General features: G+C 37.0%; 1 protein-coding gene across 12 annotated transcripts in view; it reads right to left on the bottom strand.

Annotated features, from left to right (window-relative positions):
• The window catches only part of TBC1D32 (TBC1 domain family member 32), a 207,197-nt gene that overhangs the window by 162,577 nt on the left and 26,231 nt on the right, over positions 1–18,389 (bottom strand). For 9 of the 12 annotated variants that reach the window (XR_015132336.1, XR_015132337.1, XR_015132338.1 and 6 more), the window contains exons 5-11: positions 17,404–17,472; positions 14,733–14,858; positions 11,617–11,695; positions 11,386–11,489; positions 11,229–11,290; positions 10,313–10,457; positions 4,383–4,442 (exon numbers count right to left, since the gene is read on the bottom strand). Coding sequence is in view for 9 of the 12 variants with exons in the window: in XM_086316349.1 (XP_086172475.1) it covers positions 4,383–4,442; positions 10,313–10,457; positions 11,229–11,290; positions 11,386–11,489; positions 11,617–11,695; positions 14,733–14,858; positions 17,404–17,472 (645 nt within the window). In the remaining 3 variants the exon portion in view is untranslated. Of the gene's footprint in view, positions 1–4,382; positions 4,443–10,312; positions 10,458–11,228; positions 11,291–11,385; positions 11,490–11,616; positions 11,696–14,732; positions 14,859–15,576; positions 16,364–17,403; positions 17,473–18,389 lie in introns of those variants that run through there. The other 3 variants (XM_086316355.1, XM_086316356.1, XM_086316354.1) reach the window with 2 other exon arrangements.

Below are 18,389 nucleotides of genomic sequence, written 5' to 3'. Positions count from 1 at the left end.
CAATCACACAGCCCTTCCCTCACTTCTGCTTAGTCAGAACCTGAAACACCATTCATAAGCACACACTTTTGCCCAAAAGTATAGTGATTTGTTTCATGTTTATCAGGAATTTGTCTAGGATGCAGCCTCCACTTGATAGAAATACTTCTGAGATGAAATTATATTAAAATCCTAATTCTCCAAAAACTGCCATTACGGGGAAATTTTGATATGACAAACATAGTTAAAACAGGCTCTAAAGAATTAGAAGACAAATGAACAAACAGCTTCTCTGTGAACTCAAAGCACTATCTCCAAATAATCTCTCTCAGATATTCTTTAGCTCACTTCCACTCAAATCTTCAAAAACTCATTCTTCCTTGCACTCATTTCTACTCATCTTTATTTTCACTACCCACTTAAACTTACTTCTGTTCCTTCTAACTCTTTCCCTCACTTCTTACATGTTTTATCTTTGGTTTGAGAAGAGTAACAATCACTGAAAAAGGCACATCTCAGAAGACGAACAACTACAAGACATAATATCCCCTTTAAATTGCAGGAGCAGAAACCAAATATATAGTAGGTAAATTTAAATACTAAAGAGTCAAGTTGAGGGTTTAAAAAATCAGTATTCTAAACTTTCAGTTCAGTTCAGTCGCTCGGTCGTGTCCCACTCTTTGCGATCCCATGGATTGCAGCACACCAGGTCTCCATGTCCATCACCAACTCCCAGAGTTCACTCAAACTCATGTCCATTGAGTCGGTGATGCCATCCAGCCATCTCATCCTCTGTTGTCCCCTTCTCCTCCTGCCTTCAATGTTTCCAACATCAGTGTCTTTTCTAATGAATCAGTTCTTCACATCAAGTGGCCAAAGTACTGGAGTTTCAGCTGCAGCATCAGTTCTTCCAATGAACATTCAGGACTGATTTCCTTTAGGATGGACTGCTTGGATCTCCTTGCAGTGCAAGGGACTCTCAAGAGTCTTCTCTAACACCACAGTTCAAAAGCATCAATTCTTCGGTGCTCAGCCTTCTTCACAGTCCAACTCTCACATCCATACATGACCAATGGAAAAACCACAGCCTTGATTAGATGGACCTTTGTTGGCAAAGTAATGTCTCTGCTTTTTAATATGCTGTCTAGGTTGGTCATAACTTTTCTTCCAAGGAGCAAGTGTCTTTTAATTTCATGGCTGTAGTCACCATTTACAGTGATCTTGGAGCCCCAAAAAATAAAGTCTGCTACTGTTACCACTGTTTTTCCCCATCTATTTCCCATGAAGTGATGGGACCAGATGCCATGATCTTAGTTCTCTGAATGTTGAGCTTTAAGCCAACTTTTTCACTTTCCTGTTTCACTTTCATCAAGAAGACCTTTAGTTCTTCTTCACTTTTTGCCGTAAGGGTGGTGTCATCTCATATCTGAGGTTATTGATCTTTCTCCCAGCAGTCTTCATTCCAGCTTATGCTTCACCCACCTCAGCGTGTCTCATGATATATTCTGCATAAGTTAAATGAGCAGGGTGACAATATACAGCCTTGACGTACTCTTTACTGATTTGGAACCAGTCTGTTGTTCCATGTCCAGTTCTAACTGTTGCTTCCTGACCTGCAAACAGGTTTCTCAAGAGGCAGGTCAGGCGGTCTGGTATTCCCCTCTCTTTCAGAATTTTCCAGAGTTTATTGCGATCCACACAGTCAAAGGCTTTGGCGTAGTCAATAAAGCAGAAATTCTAAACCTTACAAAAGATATATTTGCTGTAAAATTCAGGATTTTATTTCATACTTATTCTCCTGCAGTAGGAAATATATACTAGCCAGTTCACTTAACTATTAATCCCTAAGATTGGGGCAGGGTGGGTGGGGGCAGAGAGGAGGAGTGGAGTGGTGGTGGTATGAAAACAGGAAGGCAGAAAAAAACAGACAAAATTTTGAATAACCTAGCTGTCAATATTTTTTTTAGCAACCTGAAGAGGGCAAGGAAAATAGGAAATGTACTACATAAGGCCATCTCAGAAGCCATTCTCTTAAGGGTAAACTGGACAAAAGATTCCAATTGTTAAAAGATTAAATATCTGTGCTGATAGCCAAAATGCTTTTCAGCTAGTTCATAAAAACAAAGTTCTTAACTTCCTCAGATATGGCTTTAAAAAAACTGGCAACAATACATGAATGATTTGTCGCCCAGTGCTACCTATTGAATCTTCCCCTATGGCTCAGCCATAGAGAATCCACCTGCAATGCAGGAGACACAGGCGACGCATGTTCAACCCCTGGTGGGGAAGATCCCCTGGAGGAGGGCATAGCAACCTACTCCAGTATTCTTGCCAGGAGAATCCCATGGACAGAGGAGACTGGCGGGCTACAGTCCATAGTGTCGCAAAGAGTCAGAAACTACGGAAGTGACTGAGCATGCAGGCACATTATCTATTGAAAATGTCACACATTTCACAAACAAACTGCACAGAGTAGCTACTAACACATATTAGTTTAAAATTTAATTAAAATATCAAAAATTTAGTCTCTTAGTTTCCCTAATCACATTAAGTTTTCAGTGGATATATATAGCTAATAGCTGTCTCCCTGGACAATGCCACTGTTTCATTGTTGTACAAAATATCATCAGACAGCACCTATCAGAAGTTAGAGGACATGCTTTAGCAGATACTCATATCACGCTGCTATGCCTGAAGTCCTTTCACAAGGATCTCTTATAAAACAAAAGACAAATCCATGAGCGATTCAAATTTCCCACTACTACTGCTGTTTAGTCTCTTAAGCTGTGTCCAGCTCTTTGCATCCCCATGGACTGTAGTCCACCAGGATCCTCTGTCCATGGTATTCCCCAGGCAAGAATGCTGGGGCGAGTTGCCATTTCCTTCTCCAGGGGATCTTCCCAACCCAGGGATCTAGCTTGTGTCTCCTTCATTGGCAGGTGGATTCTTTACCACTGAGACACCTGGGAAACGTGTGTGTGTGTGTGTGTGTGTGTACACACATGTACGTACACCCATAGATACAACCATAAAAAAAATATCTTTTAGTATTTTGGTAAATTTAGGAAAACTTTAAGAGAAAATTAGATTTAGGATGAAATCTCATGCAAGATGCAAGTTTGGTTCATTATGTATGTGAGATAAAATATCTGAACATGTTGGTAGAATATTGAAGCTGGTAATATTTGTGGGCTAAGAACTGACTATAGTATAATTCACTTTTCAAATAAGGAACATATTTTAAGAGTTAACCTAAAAGAAACATTTGAAATACTTCCACCAAGGCCTTTCTGACAGCAAGAGTGAGATATCTGTATGTCAAATCATGCAAGGAAAAAATTCATTCCTGTTTTTTCTTCTTTCTCTATTCTAGCAAGATCACTTTATGCTCATGTGGCAGCAACAAATTTCCATTAAAAATGGGAATGAGAGAGAAATACAGAAAGACTTTCAGTTTCTCTAAGGATTTTTAAATACCTATTACCTCTGCAAATAAATTCCCATTCTAATAGTCAATATGTCCATCTTCTCCTTTCTGAATCCCAATTCTTTTAATTCTCAAACAGAAAACAATTATTGTTCTCCTTTCTTCAATTTATGTCCTATTACAGTATTCTTAAAATTCACAATCCTAGGAATCTTTCTCTTCACTTCTCTTCTCAAGATTTTACTTAAGTCCATAAAACATATTTATTATCTGAAAGTCATATAATCTTAATTTCATAATTTTCGTATTTGTCAATTATTCGCTAGACTTGCTGAATTCATTCCTTTCAGTGCTCTAACACGTTGTTCTACCAATAGCAATAAAAGCTGAGAATTTTACTAATATATTTTACAGTATTAGTTTGAATTTACCCACTCCAGAGTTCTTGCCTGGAGAATCCCAGGGACGGGGGAGCCCGGTGGGCTGCCGTCTCTGGGGTCGCATAGAGTCGGACACGACTGAAGCGACTTAGCAGCAGCAGCAGTTTGTATTTAGTACAACTTGAATCAATATGTGTGAATACAAAAGCACTTACCATTCTGAGTTTTTTAAAGCAACTTTCAGTCAAAAGCATGGGTAAATTTCGTAGAATGAAATTGGGGGGGAACGCTACAAACACCTGCTCTGAATTAAACCATATGATAAGACTTAATGGCTTATCCCAAAGTAGCTTGTTAGCAGCTCAATTTATTAATACTATGAAGTTATATACTTCCTAACTCTTATCTTGACTGCATTTTAAGTCTCTACTTTTATCCTTTTATGTTTCACAGAATGGTAGTTTAAAAGTCACATAAAATGGGGATTACTTCATTATCCAACATTAATTATCACTCAACTTTGCACATTCAAGTTATTACATCATATATCTTCTTGTGATATTATTTCTCAAGATAAGAACAAAACATAGACTTACCAGAGATTTATATTTCTTTTCGAGAAGTCTTAGTACTGCAGTTCTGCTATAATATGCATGCTAAAATTAGGAGGAAAATGACATTTAATATTCAGGCTATACCATTCAAAATCTATTTTTCCTGCACCATTTCTTTCTAATAACATAAATTACAGAATAACTTAGTTTAAATTATTGTAATCAAAGCAAAACAGGTTTTTCTAAGTACAATGATTTATAAGCATAGCAATCACAAGAATGCAAATCATATTAAAAACTGGAGCATTTACTAATAGACCAGTATCCCTGATCTATCCAGGCACAGATTCTATTCTTCAGTTGTGTCCAGTTACCACACTAAGTTATTTTAAAACCAAAAAATATGCCCGACTACCAGTTTATGACAGAGCCTAAAGGGAAGATTAAGAAATGAGGGGAGAACTCGCAACTCTCACAACAAGGAGGGAGCTGTAATGTTTACATACACAGAAGTATGCCTAGGTTGAAATGCTCTCAAGGGACAGTATCTTAATCATTCCCTGCCAACCATATTTTAAAACCAATTCAAAGTGCCAAAAAAAACTCTCCTTAGAACTAAACAAAAATGAGATTAAAATATGTTTTTTATGCATTGTACAAAAGGGAAATTTTACATAAATATTACTTAGGTTCAATATCATTAGCCTTTAATGTAGTTTTTCATTTTACTTTAAAAAATAATATTCTGTAAAAGCTATCAGAACTTCTGGGGAATAGAATTTAATCAAATGAGGTTTGCATTAATTGAGAGCTAATCAAAACCCTTGGTTTTTTGGGGGCTTCCCTTGTGGCTCAGTTGGTAAAGAATCCACCTGCAATGAAGGAGACCTGGATTCAGCCCCTGGATTGGGAAGATTCCCTGGAGAAGGGAAAGGCTACCCATTCCAGTATTCCTGCCTGGAGAATTCCATGGACTGTATAGATCATGGGGTCGCAAAGAGTTGTACGCGACTGAGTGACTTTCACTCTCACTTTCTGTGTTTTAACCCTTGTAGCTTAAAATGTTTAAAAAAAATCATTAATCCATTTTTCAGGTTTAGTAAGAGAAATATGCTGCCTTACCATTAAACTATTGACCATGTTCTGAAAAGAAAGGCTCATAGTACATCCCTTAGACCATAGTTCACATACCACAACCCTCAGGTCAAAGTTAGCTGCCTCCTGATATTTGGTGAACAATGTTTTATCTATAGATGCTTCTGGGCTATGGCAGAGAACTGATTAGTTGCATCAGAGACAGGCCAGTCTACAAAGCCAGAAATATTTACTGACTGGCTCTTAACATAAAGTATGACAACTTCTGCCTTAGAGGAGTGAAGAATGTGATAAATTTTAGTAATACTAGAACTATTTCTAATGGGAGCTATTTAATAATTTTCTGTTGGTTGGTTTTCCTGTGATGTGTCTCATTCTCTTTAGAATTAAGTGCTGACAATAAAAATGTTAAGTGAAAAAAGTTAATTATAAGCACTTAGAATATGATGTGTTAAAATTAATCTGTTTAGGTCTTTTTAAAAGCATACAACTACATAAAATATAATCTCAATAGTTGTTAGGCCCATGTATAGAATTAGAGATATTTAATTTTGTTTGTGTTTTTACATATTTTGCATATGTTCTATAATAGTGGTATAATTTGATAATCAAAAAAAGAAAAAGGTCAAATATCAGATTGAGGAACAAAGTTTCAGTTTCGGTTCAGTTCAGTTCAGTTGCTCGGTCATGTCCAACTCTTTGCAACCCTATGGACTGCAGCAGGCCAGGCTTCCCTATCCATCACCAACTCCTGGAGCCTACTCAAACTCCTGTCCATCGAGTCAGTGATACCATCCAACAATCTCATCCTTTGTCGTCCCCTTCTCCTCCTGCTTTCAATCTTTTCCAGCATCAGGGTCTTTTTCTAATGAGTCAATTCTTCACATCAGGTGGCCAAAATATTGGAGCTTCAGCTTCAGCATCAGTCCTTCCAATGAATATTCAGGATTGATTTCCTTTAGGATGGACTGCTTGGATCTCCCTGCTATTTGAGGGACTCTCAAAAGTCTTCTCCAACACCACAGTTCAAAAGCATCAATTCTATGGTGCTCAACTTTCTTTAACTCCACCTCTCACATTCATACATGACTACTGGAAAAACCACAGCTTTCACTAGAAGGACCTTTGTTAGCAAAGTAATATCTCTGCTTTTTAATATGCTATCTAGGTTGGGCATAACTTTTCTTCCAAGGAGCAAGCATCTTTTAATTTCATGCTGCAGTCACAATCTGCAGTGATTTTTGGAGGCCAAAACAATACTCTGTCACTGTTTTCATTGTCTCCCCATCTTTTTGCCATGAGGAACAAAGAGTTAAGACTAAATTAAGTTGAGCAAGAATTTACCAAACATATACTATATAGAGGTCAGGTAAATGTTAAGCACCAAACAGATGCTTTGGTTAACCGGGCATTATCATACAGTTGATATGATAATGCAAACCATTCAATTTCACAGTAATCCAAGTCTATGCCCCGAACAGTAATGCTGAAGAAGCTTAAATTGAAGGGTTCTATGAAGACCTACAAAACCTTCTAGAACTAACATCCAAAAATGAGGTTCTTTTCATTATAGGGGACTGGAATGCAAAAGTAGTAAGCTAAGAGATACCTAGAGTAACAGGCAAATTTGGCCTTGGAGTACAGAATGAAGCAGGGCAAAGGCTAATAGAGTTTTGCCAAGAGAACACACTGGTCATAGCAAACGCCATCTTCCAACAACACAGGAGAAGACTCTACACATGGACAACATCAGATGGCCAACACTGAAATCAGAATGATTATATTCTTTGCAGCTAAAGATGGAGAAGCTCTATACAGTCAGCAAAAATAAGACCGGGAGCTGACTGTGGCTCAGATCATGAACTCCTTATTGCCAAATTCAGACTTAAACTGAAGAAAGTAGGGAAAACCACTGACCATTCAGGTAGGACATAAATCAAATTTCTTAAGATTATATACTGGAAGTGACAAAGACATTCAAGGAATTAGATATGATAGAGTGGCTGAAGAACTATGGACGGAGGTTCGTGACACTGTACAGGAGATACTGATCAAGACCATCCCCAAGAAAAAGAAATGAAAAAAGGAAAAATGGTTGTCTGAGGAGGCCTTGCAAGTAACTGAGAAAAGAAAAGAGGTGAAAGGGAAAGGAGAAAAGGAAAGATAGGTCCATTTGAATGCAGAATTCCAAAGAATAGTAAAGAGAGATAAGAAAGCCTTCTTCAGTGATCAGTGCAAAGAAATAGAGGAAAAGAATAGAATGGGAAAGACTAGAGAACTCTTCAAGAAAATTAGAGATACCAAGGGAACATTTCATGCAAAGATGGGCACAATTAAGGACAGAAATGCTATGGACCTAACAGAAGCAAAAGATATTAAGAAGAGGTGGCAAGAATACACAGAAAAGATCTTCATGACCCAGATAATCACAATGGTGTGATCACTCATCTGGAGCCAGACCTCCTGGAATGTGAAGTCAAGTGGGCCTTAGAAAGCATCACTACAAAGCTAGTGTAAGTTGTGGAATTCCAGTTGAGCTCTTTCAAATCCTAAAAGATGATGCTGTTAAAGTGCTGCACTCAGTATGCCAGCAAATTTGGAAAACTCAACAGTGGCCACAGGACTGGAAAAGGGCAGTTCTCATTCCAATTCCAAGGAAAGGTAATGCCAAAGAATGTTCAAACTACCACACAACTGCACTCATGTCACAGGCTAGCAAAGTAATACTCAAAATTCTCCAAGCCAGGTTTCAACAGTACATGAATCATGAACTTCAGATGTTCAAGTTGGATTTAGAAAAGGCAGAGGAAGCAGAGATCAAATTGCCAACATCCACTGGATCATCAAAAAAGCAAGAGAGTTCCAGAAAAACATCTACTTCTGCTTTATTGATTACGCCAAAGTCTTTGACTTTGTGGATCACAACAAGCTGTGGAAAATTCTTAAAAAGATGTGAATACCAGACCACCTGACCTGCCTCCTGAGAAATCTGTATGCAGGTCAAGCAACAGTTAGAACTGGACATGGAACAACAGACTGGTTCCAAATCCGGAAAGGAGTACATCAAGGCTGTGTATTGTCACTCTGCTTATTTAACTTATATACAGAGTACATCATGAGAAATGGCAGGCTGGAAGAAGCACAAGCTGGAATGAAGATTGCCGGGAGAAATATCAATAACCTGATATGCAAATGACACCACCCTTATGGCAGAAAGTGAAGAAGAACTAAAGAGCCTCTTGCTGAAAGTGAAAGAGGAGAGTGAAAAAGTTGGTTTAAAACTCAGCATTCAGAAAACTAAGATCATGGCATTTGGTTCCATCACTTCATGGCAAACAGATGGGGAGACAATGGAAACAGCAACAGACTTTATGTGGGGCGCCTCCAAAATCACTGCAGATGGTGACTGCAGCCAGGAAAGTAAAAGACACTTGCTCCTTGGAAGAAAAGTTATGACCAACCTAGACAGTATATTAAAAAGCAGAGACACTAGTTTGCTGACAAAGATCTGTCTAGTCAAAGCTATGGTTTTTATAGTAGTCATGTATGGATGTGAGAGTTGGACTATAAAGAAAGCTGAGTGCTGAAGAATTGATGCTTTTGAACTGTGGTGTTGGAGAAGACACTTGAGAGTCCCTTGGACTGCAAGGAGATCCAACCAGTCAATCTTAAAGGAAATCAGTCCTGAATATTCATTGGAAGGACTGATGCTGAAACTGAAATTCCAATTCTTTGGCCACCTGATGCCAAGCACTGATGCATTTTAAAAGACCCTGATTCTGGAAAACATTAAAGGCGGGAAGAGAAGGGGCTGACAGAGGATGAGATGGTTGGATGGCATCACCAACTCAATGGACATGAGTTTGAGTAAACTCCGGGAGTTGGTGATGGACAGGGAAGCCTCGCGTGCTGCCATCCATGGGGTCGCAAAGAGTCGGAGACGACTGAGCAACTGAACTGAACTGATACAGTTGAGATAAAAATTTAAAAAAAATAAAGCATCAGCTAGATAACATCCAAACCATGCTAAGTAATAATGAAGCATGGTGCTGCTTTGCATGGTTTGCATGGCAAGATATGGCCCATTCCCATCCTTTCCTCTGCAACAAATACATGTTGAGAGGGACAAAGACATAAGAACACAATCCAGTATAACTCTGACTACTGTCAGACGCAGACTACTCTTACTCAACAGCAGAAGAGGGAGCTAACAGTGTTTAACAATCTTTTAATATTAGTATAGTTCTAAGGCAGTGGTCAGTTCCACAGGAAGTCACCAGCATTCAGGCATTAAACACATTTTCTAAACTGCAGATTCAGGAAGTGGCAAATGAAGAGATGTTTCCAGACATCTATAAGCCAGAGAAAAGTGAAACTGAACCCTTATGGTTTACCACATCTTCTTTAAAAATTCATAGCTTTACAACTAAGATATGAGACTTCTCTGGCAGTCCAACAGTTAACTCTGCACTTCCAATGCAGGGGGCACAGGTTTCATCCCTGGACGGGGGACTAAGATCTCATACGTGGAGTGGCAAGGCCAAAAGCTTTTAAAAATTAAAAAATAAAATAAAATAAGACATGATTTGGAATAGGTCATTCAGTTTAGTAGATTCAAATGAATTACCATTAAAATCCTATTCTGAATCTGTCACCTACTAGGTAAAGAATACTGAGCAAGTTACTTCTCTATGCCTCAGGTGCTGCATCTGTAAAATAGGATAATAATACTGCCTATATCATAAACTGTTATAAGAATTGAGTTAACACATGTAAACGTGATTAGAATTCTTGACGCTGTAAACAAACGGCAGCTATTTTTTTAAAACAATATAGCAATGCAAAGAAAGGTAGAAAAACATTCCGTATTTCCTTACCATCCACTTTTTGAACCACACAGCTTTGGTATCCACCAATGCAAGAAAATATATCGGATCCAAAATTTTTTGTGAGACAAGATGGCTTTGATCATGTTTAACTGATAACAAAGACAAGGTACTCTCCACAATTTCTTCCATATACCTGATAGTTTGGGAAATAAGTGATTTTTAGAAAAAAAAAATGTTATATATATAACAGTGACATTTTTTATTTATGGAATGACAAAGTAATGGGTACTATTTAGAAACATCATTTTTAATATTTCAGTAAATGGCAGAGATGAGATTCACCCCCAATTTCCTCTGCTCTAAAAACTTATGTTCTACTTCAACACTGGCTGTTCAAATTTAACTTTCCTTTTTAGACCACAGTTACCCTTACAACCTCATTAAAAATCTTAGAATTAAAAAGGGAAAAGTTTAAAGAACATTGAAGGAACTTCACCCAAGTATCAAAGACTCAAAGAGCAGTAATGAAAGAACCTGAGGCTACAGCACCCTCTTTTTACCTTGCTGTGATAATTTTGCTGCTGTTTAGTCACTAACTTGTGCCTGACTCTTTTTGCAACCCCATGGACTGTAGCCTACCAGGTGCCTCTCTTCATGGGATTAACCAGGCAAGAATACCGAAGTGGGTTACATGTACTTCTCCAGGGGATCTTTCAGACCCAGGCATCAAACCCACAATCTCCTGCATTGGCAGGTGGATTTTTCACAGCTGAGCCACTTGAGAAACCCATTGTGATAATTAAACTGTATTATATATACTGGTTTAGAGCCATTCACATAGCTAAGTACAAAACATGAAAAGCTAAAAACAAACCGCATAAAATCAGTTGACTATCTACTTTTTGAAATGTATGTGGCCAGTAAGATTCCTAATCTCATTACTGGTATAAATTAGGGGGCTTACTTTTCTGGGTGTCGAATCCAAAAAGATGGAGCCTCTTTCTGATATTCATTTAGAAGACGAATCTATAAAACAGTATATAACCATTCTCAAAAGTTTAGAATTCTTAAATACAGAATTACATCAAGAGAAATAAAAGCATATTACAGAAAGTAAATACCTTTTTAAGTAAATGGGTCACATTAGGATTACTTATGTCTATGCCAGTTGAAAGAGTAGGAATATTATTTTCTCTAGAAAGAAAGTATAACTCCAAATATTTAGCTAAAAGGAAAAGTAAAAATAAGGTTATTATGCCATTCAGTTATAGTGCTTTCTAAAAAGTTATTTCCTGTCCATTTTTCTTAAGCACAAATTTTCAAAAGTTTTGAAAATGATATAATGAACATACCTAAGCTTGTATAAATTTCCTTGGTCATATGTAATGGTGAAAGTGTAAACGTCTGTGCATAGAATTTTAAAATCCGGTCCTATGGAAATGAAACAAAATTTGTATCCAAGATTCTTTCATCATCTATTTTTGTAAGAATCATTTTTTCACATAGCGAAAACCTTAATAAACACATGACCATTCAAAAACTTCAATAGAAATGTAACTAAAATGGCACATTCTTGTGTTGGTTGGCAAAAAGTAAAGTCAACCAAAACTAAGAGTCAATCTAATGCAGCAGAACATTGTAAAATTTGGTGATAGTGGGACAGACATGAGGAGGCAGAGTGAGGTTCACTAAAGGAAGGAAACAATATAATTTGTTATAATCTAACACAATGTAAAGCTGTCAGACAAGGAAACAGTAGGAGTACTACATGTAAAAAACAACCCACTCCTTTCCAAATCCAGTATCTGTTTTTGTTTTAATTGCTTACAGGAAAGTTTAGACTTTTAGGACTTCAATAATTTTACCTACTCCCAAGAAAAATATTATATTATAAAATTTTACATTATTAAAACATAAAGTAGGAACTATCACAATGTAAAAAAATTAAATGAGATCATAGAAGTAGTCAGTACGTGACACTAACAGGTACTTAGAAATGACAGCTTATCATTTTAATTATACCAACTTTGATGGGATTAATCTTAATAGTGAAATTCAATTTTTCATTAAAAAAATAAAATTCCCTCAAATGTTCTACTTTGAGGAAAAAACTAATAACCTTGCCTATATCAAATATGGGAGATTCCCTGGTGGCTCAGATGGCAAAGCATCCGCCTACAATGCAGGAGACCTGGGTCAGGACGATCCCCTGGAGAAGGAAATGGCAACCCACTCCAGTACTCATGCCTGGAAAATTCCATGGATGGAGAAGCCTGGTGGGCTACAGTCCACCGGGTTGCAGAGAGTCGGACACGACTGAGCAACTTCACTTTCACTTTTCATATCAAATATTAGATTAATACATTTAAGAAAATGGTTACCCAAGAAGAAGTCAGATGGTAAAGAATCTGCCCACAATGCGGGAGACCTGGGTTCAATCCCTGGGTTGGGAAGACACCCTGGAGAAGGGAATGGCAACTCACTCCAATATTCTTGCCTGGAGAATTCCATGGGCAGAGGAGCCTGGTGGGATATAGTCCATGGAGTTGCAAAGAGTCGCATACAGTTGAATGACTAACACACACACACACACAAATGACTAAAAATATACTGAAAAAACCCAAGAGATTCTTACCGAACATAGGGTATTAATTAATTTGGGAAGCATGTTTTCATAGTTGCAGCAATTGGTAAGCATTAATATTTGTCACACTTTCAAACACTATATACTTCACTCAGTTACATGTAAGTATCCTTCGGAGTAGAAAATGAAGAAACAGAATTGAACTCAAGAATTTGGATAAAGCATAAGTTTTAGACAAAAAGAATATCATGCCTTGTTTCCTACTCAAATGATTGGTTCTGTTGTCATCGCTCCTCAGATAACTGCTTCTTCCAATGCTATTGCCTTAAGTACTAACACAAACTCTTGCTGCATATAATGGCCAAACCAAAGCACTTAAATTGACCCAGCATGATCTTTACAATGTTTATAAAAGGAATAAAGAAAACCTATTAGAGCACTATTCTATCTTTAGGAGGGAAACTTAAACAATTGTATTTCCAGTTAGAATGCGTTGAAGTGAAAAGGTAACAGTGAAATATCTTTCCCCCTTAAATCCTTCAGAATTTTTGAGAAGTCTGCATCACCCTCTGGTGTTAGTATTGTTGAACTGCATCCAGGACTGAGTAAACACCATTTTCCCTCTTACAAAAATATGAACAAATCATTTGTTTCCAAATCCCTTCTGTTTACCAGTACAATTATACTTTCAATGATGAAAGGGTATTTTTAAGTAGTAAAAAGGTATTGAGATTTATTTTTATGAACTGTTTACTGTCTCATCTTTTAGAATGTAAGTTCTACGCAGGCAAAGGCTTCTGTCTTGCTCAGTGTGTTCCCAGCATCTGATCTAGAATGATGTGTATTGTAGGTAAATTTATCTTTTACTTATACCTTAAAAAATTCTATATAAAGAAAAACCTTATATATTTTAAGGACACTTTTTTCCTTCACTGATATATCATTTATGAAGAAAAAGGCATTTAAAAAACTTTTTTGTAGTTAAATGTGATGCTGGAATACAGACCAGATTTTTTTTTAATCCCATATAATTACTGCACTTTTTAACGTAACCTTGCTTTTCATCACATGGTGTTTCTGAGAAGTCATATGTGAATCATTTTTTACATAACTACCTCTACTACTATGCAACCTTAGTTTTTGCAATTGTCTATATTTGCTGTATAATTCATCTCTATTATCTTCTAATGTCTTAGCTTTACAGTTTTCTAACTTCTCTTTCTAGGCAGTTGGTGGTAGTGGTTTAGTTGCTAAGTCATGTCCGACTCTTGCGATCATGAACTGTAGCCTGCCAGGCTCCTCTGTCCATGGGATTCTCCAGGCAAGAATACTAGAGTGGGCTGTTATTTCCATTTCCAGGGGATCTTTGAGACCCAGGAACCGAACCTGGGTCGCTTGCATTGCACGCAGATTCTTTACCAACTGAGTTAGGAGGGAAACCCTTCTAAGCACTTAAGTAGTCTCTAACACTTAAATACACAAGGAAAATGCTTATTTAAATCTTTCAGAGTAAATTTTAATCATTCCAAGTTCAAGTTTTCACATATGAATTCTTTCAAAAACACACTTTCTTTTAAAATATTTTTCTTAATTGAAAAACAATGACACAGATACTTGGATGTCCCTTTAGAAGATAAAAACAAAACGCATATGCTAATAAAGTCTGTCTTGGCAATGAAGTGTGATTCTAACCAGACCCTGAATTTAATCATGATGTAGTAAGCTAATTCCCTAAAAAAAAAAAAAAACTTGACAATTCAAAAGCTGGGGTGAATTTCCATAAATATTTGAGCTACTATTAAAGAAAATTATATTCCATTTGCTTCTAGAATGGTAGGGGGAAAAAAACAGAAAATGTTTATACTTCTGTAAGCATTTCCTTACACTAAATACAGGATCAGGATCTGAAAGATACACTGTCAGCTTCTCACAGAGAGTGGTCCAATTTTCACAGTTCAGGACATCAGATGGAGGAGCTGAACACAATGTTTGCAAGGCTTCATATCTCACCTATAATTTTTAAAAGAATTTTTATTAATAATCAGCCACCAAAATAACAGCAATTCTCAAAACATTTAACAAACATTGAAAGGCTGAGTTTGGATAATTGCTTTAAAGAGCCAATTGAGACTCAGATGCCCTTTCATGAAACAATTCTTGATAACCGATTTTTTTAGACTACTTAGCAGAGAAACAAAATAGGTTATTTCATATAATGCAAAAACTAAAAAAACACTAAAAGTTCATTAGGATTTTTCCACAAGATGTTGCAGAAAAACAAATTTTTTGGCCCATCCAATGTACTGGGAGATTCTAGGTCACATGTCTGAGGGGAACAGGAGAGGGTATGGTAGTCAAATCTGAAAAGCCAGAATAAAGTGTCCCAGTGTCTCCTCCCATAGACTTTCCTCACTAGAACAATCCCCCACACATGGTCCTGAGGCAGGAGGCAGATGGGTCCCGCCAGGGTAAAACAACTGGAGATCCATTCTCTATTGATGGAAACTCCAAGATAAGAATAGACGGCAATTAAGGGAGGAGGCTGGACCCTGCAGAAAACACATATTTCTCATTCCTGCAGTCAGACCTCCCCGACCACACATGTGCAGAAAAAGCTCCTTGGAAACCAAACTGGAGTCAAATCAAGGGATGTTCTACCCAGAAGCCTTTTCAGTAGGATCCATCTTGGCTAAGAGATGCACACGTACACAAGAATCCTGAGATATACCAAATATGGACTGCAAACCAGGCAAATCATAATGATTGGTCAAAGGAAACCTGAAAGAAATGCTCCATATAAGTGATTCAAATTGCCATGTGGGCACAACTCAGGGACTCTCCCTCTGAGTCTGCCAAAATGTCTATCCATATGTACTGTACTCTTTTTCCTAATAAATACTTCACTTGCTTCACTATTTTATGTCTTTGTGGAAATTCTTTTCTGCAAAGTGGAAGGGCCAGGGCCCTTGTCACTGACCACTGGTCTAGTGGCTAGGATCTGGTGCTCTCACCGCCATGACCCAGCCCAATCTCTGGTTGGGAACCAAGCCCTACTCTAAGCCATTGCAGGCCAAGGCCACCCAATTTCAGTCCTACAGTTTGATGACTCAAATTCTAAAACCCTGCGCATATGTTCCTGGTAAGGCATTCCCACTCCAAGACATGAACAATTCTCACAAAACAATTGATTTTAACTTGCTTTTGCTTCTACATCATATTTTCTGACCTAATAACCACTGCGGAGGGTGGGGGTCATTCAGCAATGTGATGCAAAACTGAATTTCTGAATTTTCATATACATCTTTCTGAGAAGAAATCCAATCAGAATTCTCAAAATCCAAACAGAATTCACTTAGGACAGTATGGCCCAAGAGACAGCAGTGGCAAAAAGCTCTATTCCAATCAGAAGTGGAATAAAGCTTCTCTGCCTCTCACTCTCCAACTAGTGAGTTCCTCAAAATTTGGTTGTTTTTCGGCTGACTGAAGCCTAATGAGAGGAAAAAAAAAAAAAAAAATGAGTCAAAAAGCTAAGACCTTAGGACACCAGGCATTCCAAATCAGGATGTTAAGTTTTAGGAGAAAAACACAATACACATGTGTTTTTAAATGTCTATATATTCATATGAAAGACTTCTAAATACAATTTTATTTGGGATAAGGTTAAGCAGGACTAGAGAGAAAATTTAAAAACATAGTAAATTTCTCCTTTTAAGTTAATTTTTAGGACAAAACTCCATTAACAATTTATTACTTGTTCAGAACAAAAGTTTCTGATCATGTACAGATTTCCAAACAATCCACTTAAAAACAATAATATTATATCATATAAAGTCAGGTCCGATTGCTGATCTGTTGAAACATTTACTAAAAATCTAGAAAATAAATCAAAATGTGAAATGCTGAGAGAAAAAACAAAGATCAGTGAGAGTAAATCATAGCTATTCATTTGGTTTAAAATAAAAAGTTGAAGAAAAACAATGTATTTCAAAATTGAGACCAAATGGTAAGATGTACGAGATGTCAGGTACTTCAAAAACCCTATAATTTTCTGTCAAGAGAAACAGACACTGTCAAATGAAAGAAAACTTCATAAAAATTAATTTATATAGTTATTACAATATAAAGAAATACATTCAGTAAAGCTGCTTTTAAAAAATCTTTTCAAGTAAACAAATATATGTGTCAAAATTGCTCATACTTTCCAAAGTAGAAAGAGCATTAAATGAAGTTTTTTTCCTTCAAAGAAATCACTAAATTATCACATACAAAGTGACAGTGAAGGAACAGTTTGGGGGGAAACTGCTCATAACTTCATCTCCTTGAAAACTGAAACTAGAAATAAAAATTTCCTCTTATAAACTGTGACAATTTTCTAAAGAGAACATCTCTTATTCTGTGACTCTTCATTTCAAGACTAGAAGGTCTAGCAGGGATGTAACCCTAGAACTGTCATGATATTAAAGGATTATCTTGAAGAGAAATAATCCAGCTGCTATTGATTATAATATATAATAAGCATATCTGAGTGAACTTAACAGCTGTCCTTTAAACTTACCTCTTTAGGTTGCCCAGGATCCAACTGGTCTAAAATCAATTGTAATTTTCCTTGACAAAATTTGTAACTCTGTAACACAATTAACAGGACATTCATTCCTTCACTCATTTAGCAGACTTTTAGAGGTATTATTATAAATGATTTTAATATAATTCCAAGCACAAAATGCATTCTGAACAAGAGAAGGGAGTGAACTAGTTTGGTTTGGCAGCAAGCTTAGATTTTTTTTTGTATCCCAAGGCATTTAAGTGAGAACTTAATGTTGCACTAGGACAGTGTACCTTCCTATATATGAAGGTTATCATTTGCTGAGCAATTGCAACATGCAGAACATTGTAACACTCAAAAGACATGTAAAAGTAAAAAGTATTTTACACCCAGGAATCTCAGATCTATGAAACAAAGATAAAACAACATAAACATGAAGGTACTAAAGGTACCCAAACCATAACTATAATGCTGACTGAACTTTTTTGTTCCTTTTCTTTTCTGTACTTCTCTGTAACCTTTCTTAATGCCCCCTCTTAAGTGAAGAATTTCTGAAGTAAAAACTTTCATCTAGAAAAAGTTTATAGTAGACCATAAGCTGTTTTGGAAAAGGAAAAAAACTTTCTCTTGCCAAAGCAATTTAAATAATACCTAAAATAACCACTTAAAAATAAAAGCTGCCATCATTATGGAGTAGCCTCATTAATATACTTACTAACCTATATAAGATATTGGGTTCCCAGGCGGTACAGTGGTAAAGAATCCACCTGCCAATGCAGGAGATGCAAGAGACTCAGGTTCGATCCCTGGGTTGGGAAGATTCCCTGAAGTAGGAAATGGCAACCCACTATGGAAATCCCACAGACAGAGGGGCCTGCTGGGCTACAATCCGTGGGGTTGCAACAAATCGGACACAATTGAGCACACATGCATTACTATACAAGATTCCTTTGTCATCTTAAAAACAGTATAAATTATTCCTAAAACGTTACATAAGC

This window comes from Bos grunniens, chromosome 9, assembly GCF_055505025.1.
Source record: "Bos grunniens cultivar Pamir isolate PY7600 chromosome 9, Bosgru_T2T1.0, whole genome shotgun sequence".
NCBI classification, from domain to species: Eukaryota; Metazoa; Chordata; class Mammalia; order Artiodactyla; family Bovidae; genus Bos; species Bos grunniens.
Note: the sequence above shows the minus strand (reverse complement) of the source record. Positions and strands in the feature narration are given on the sequence as shown.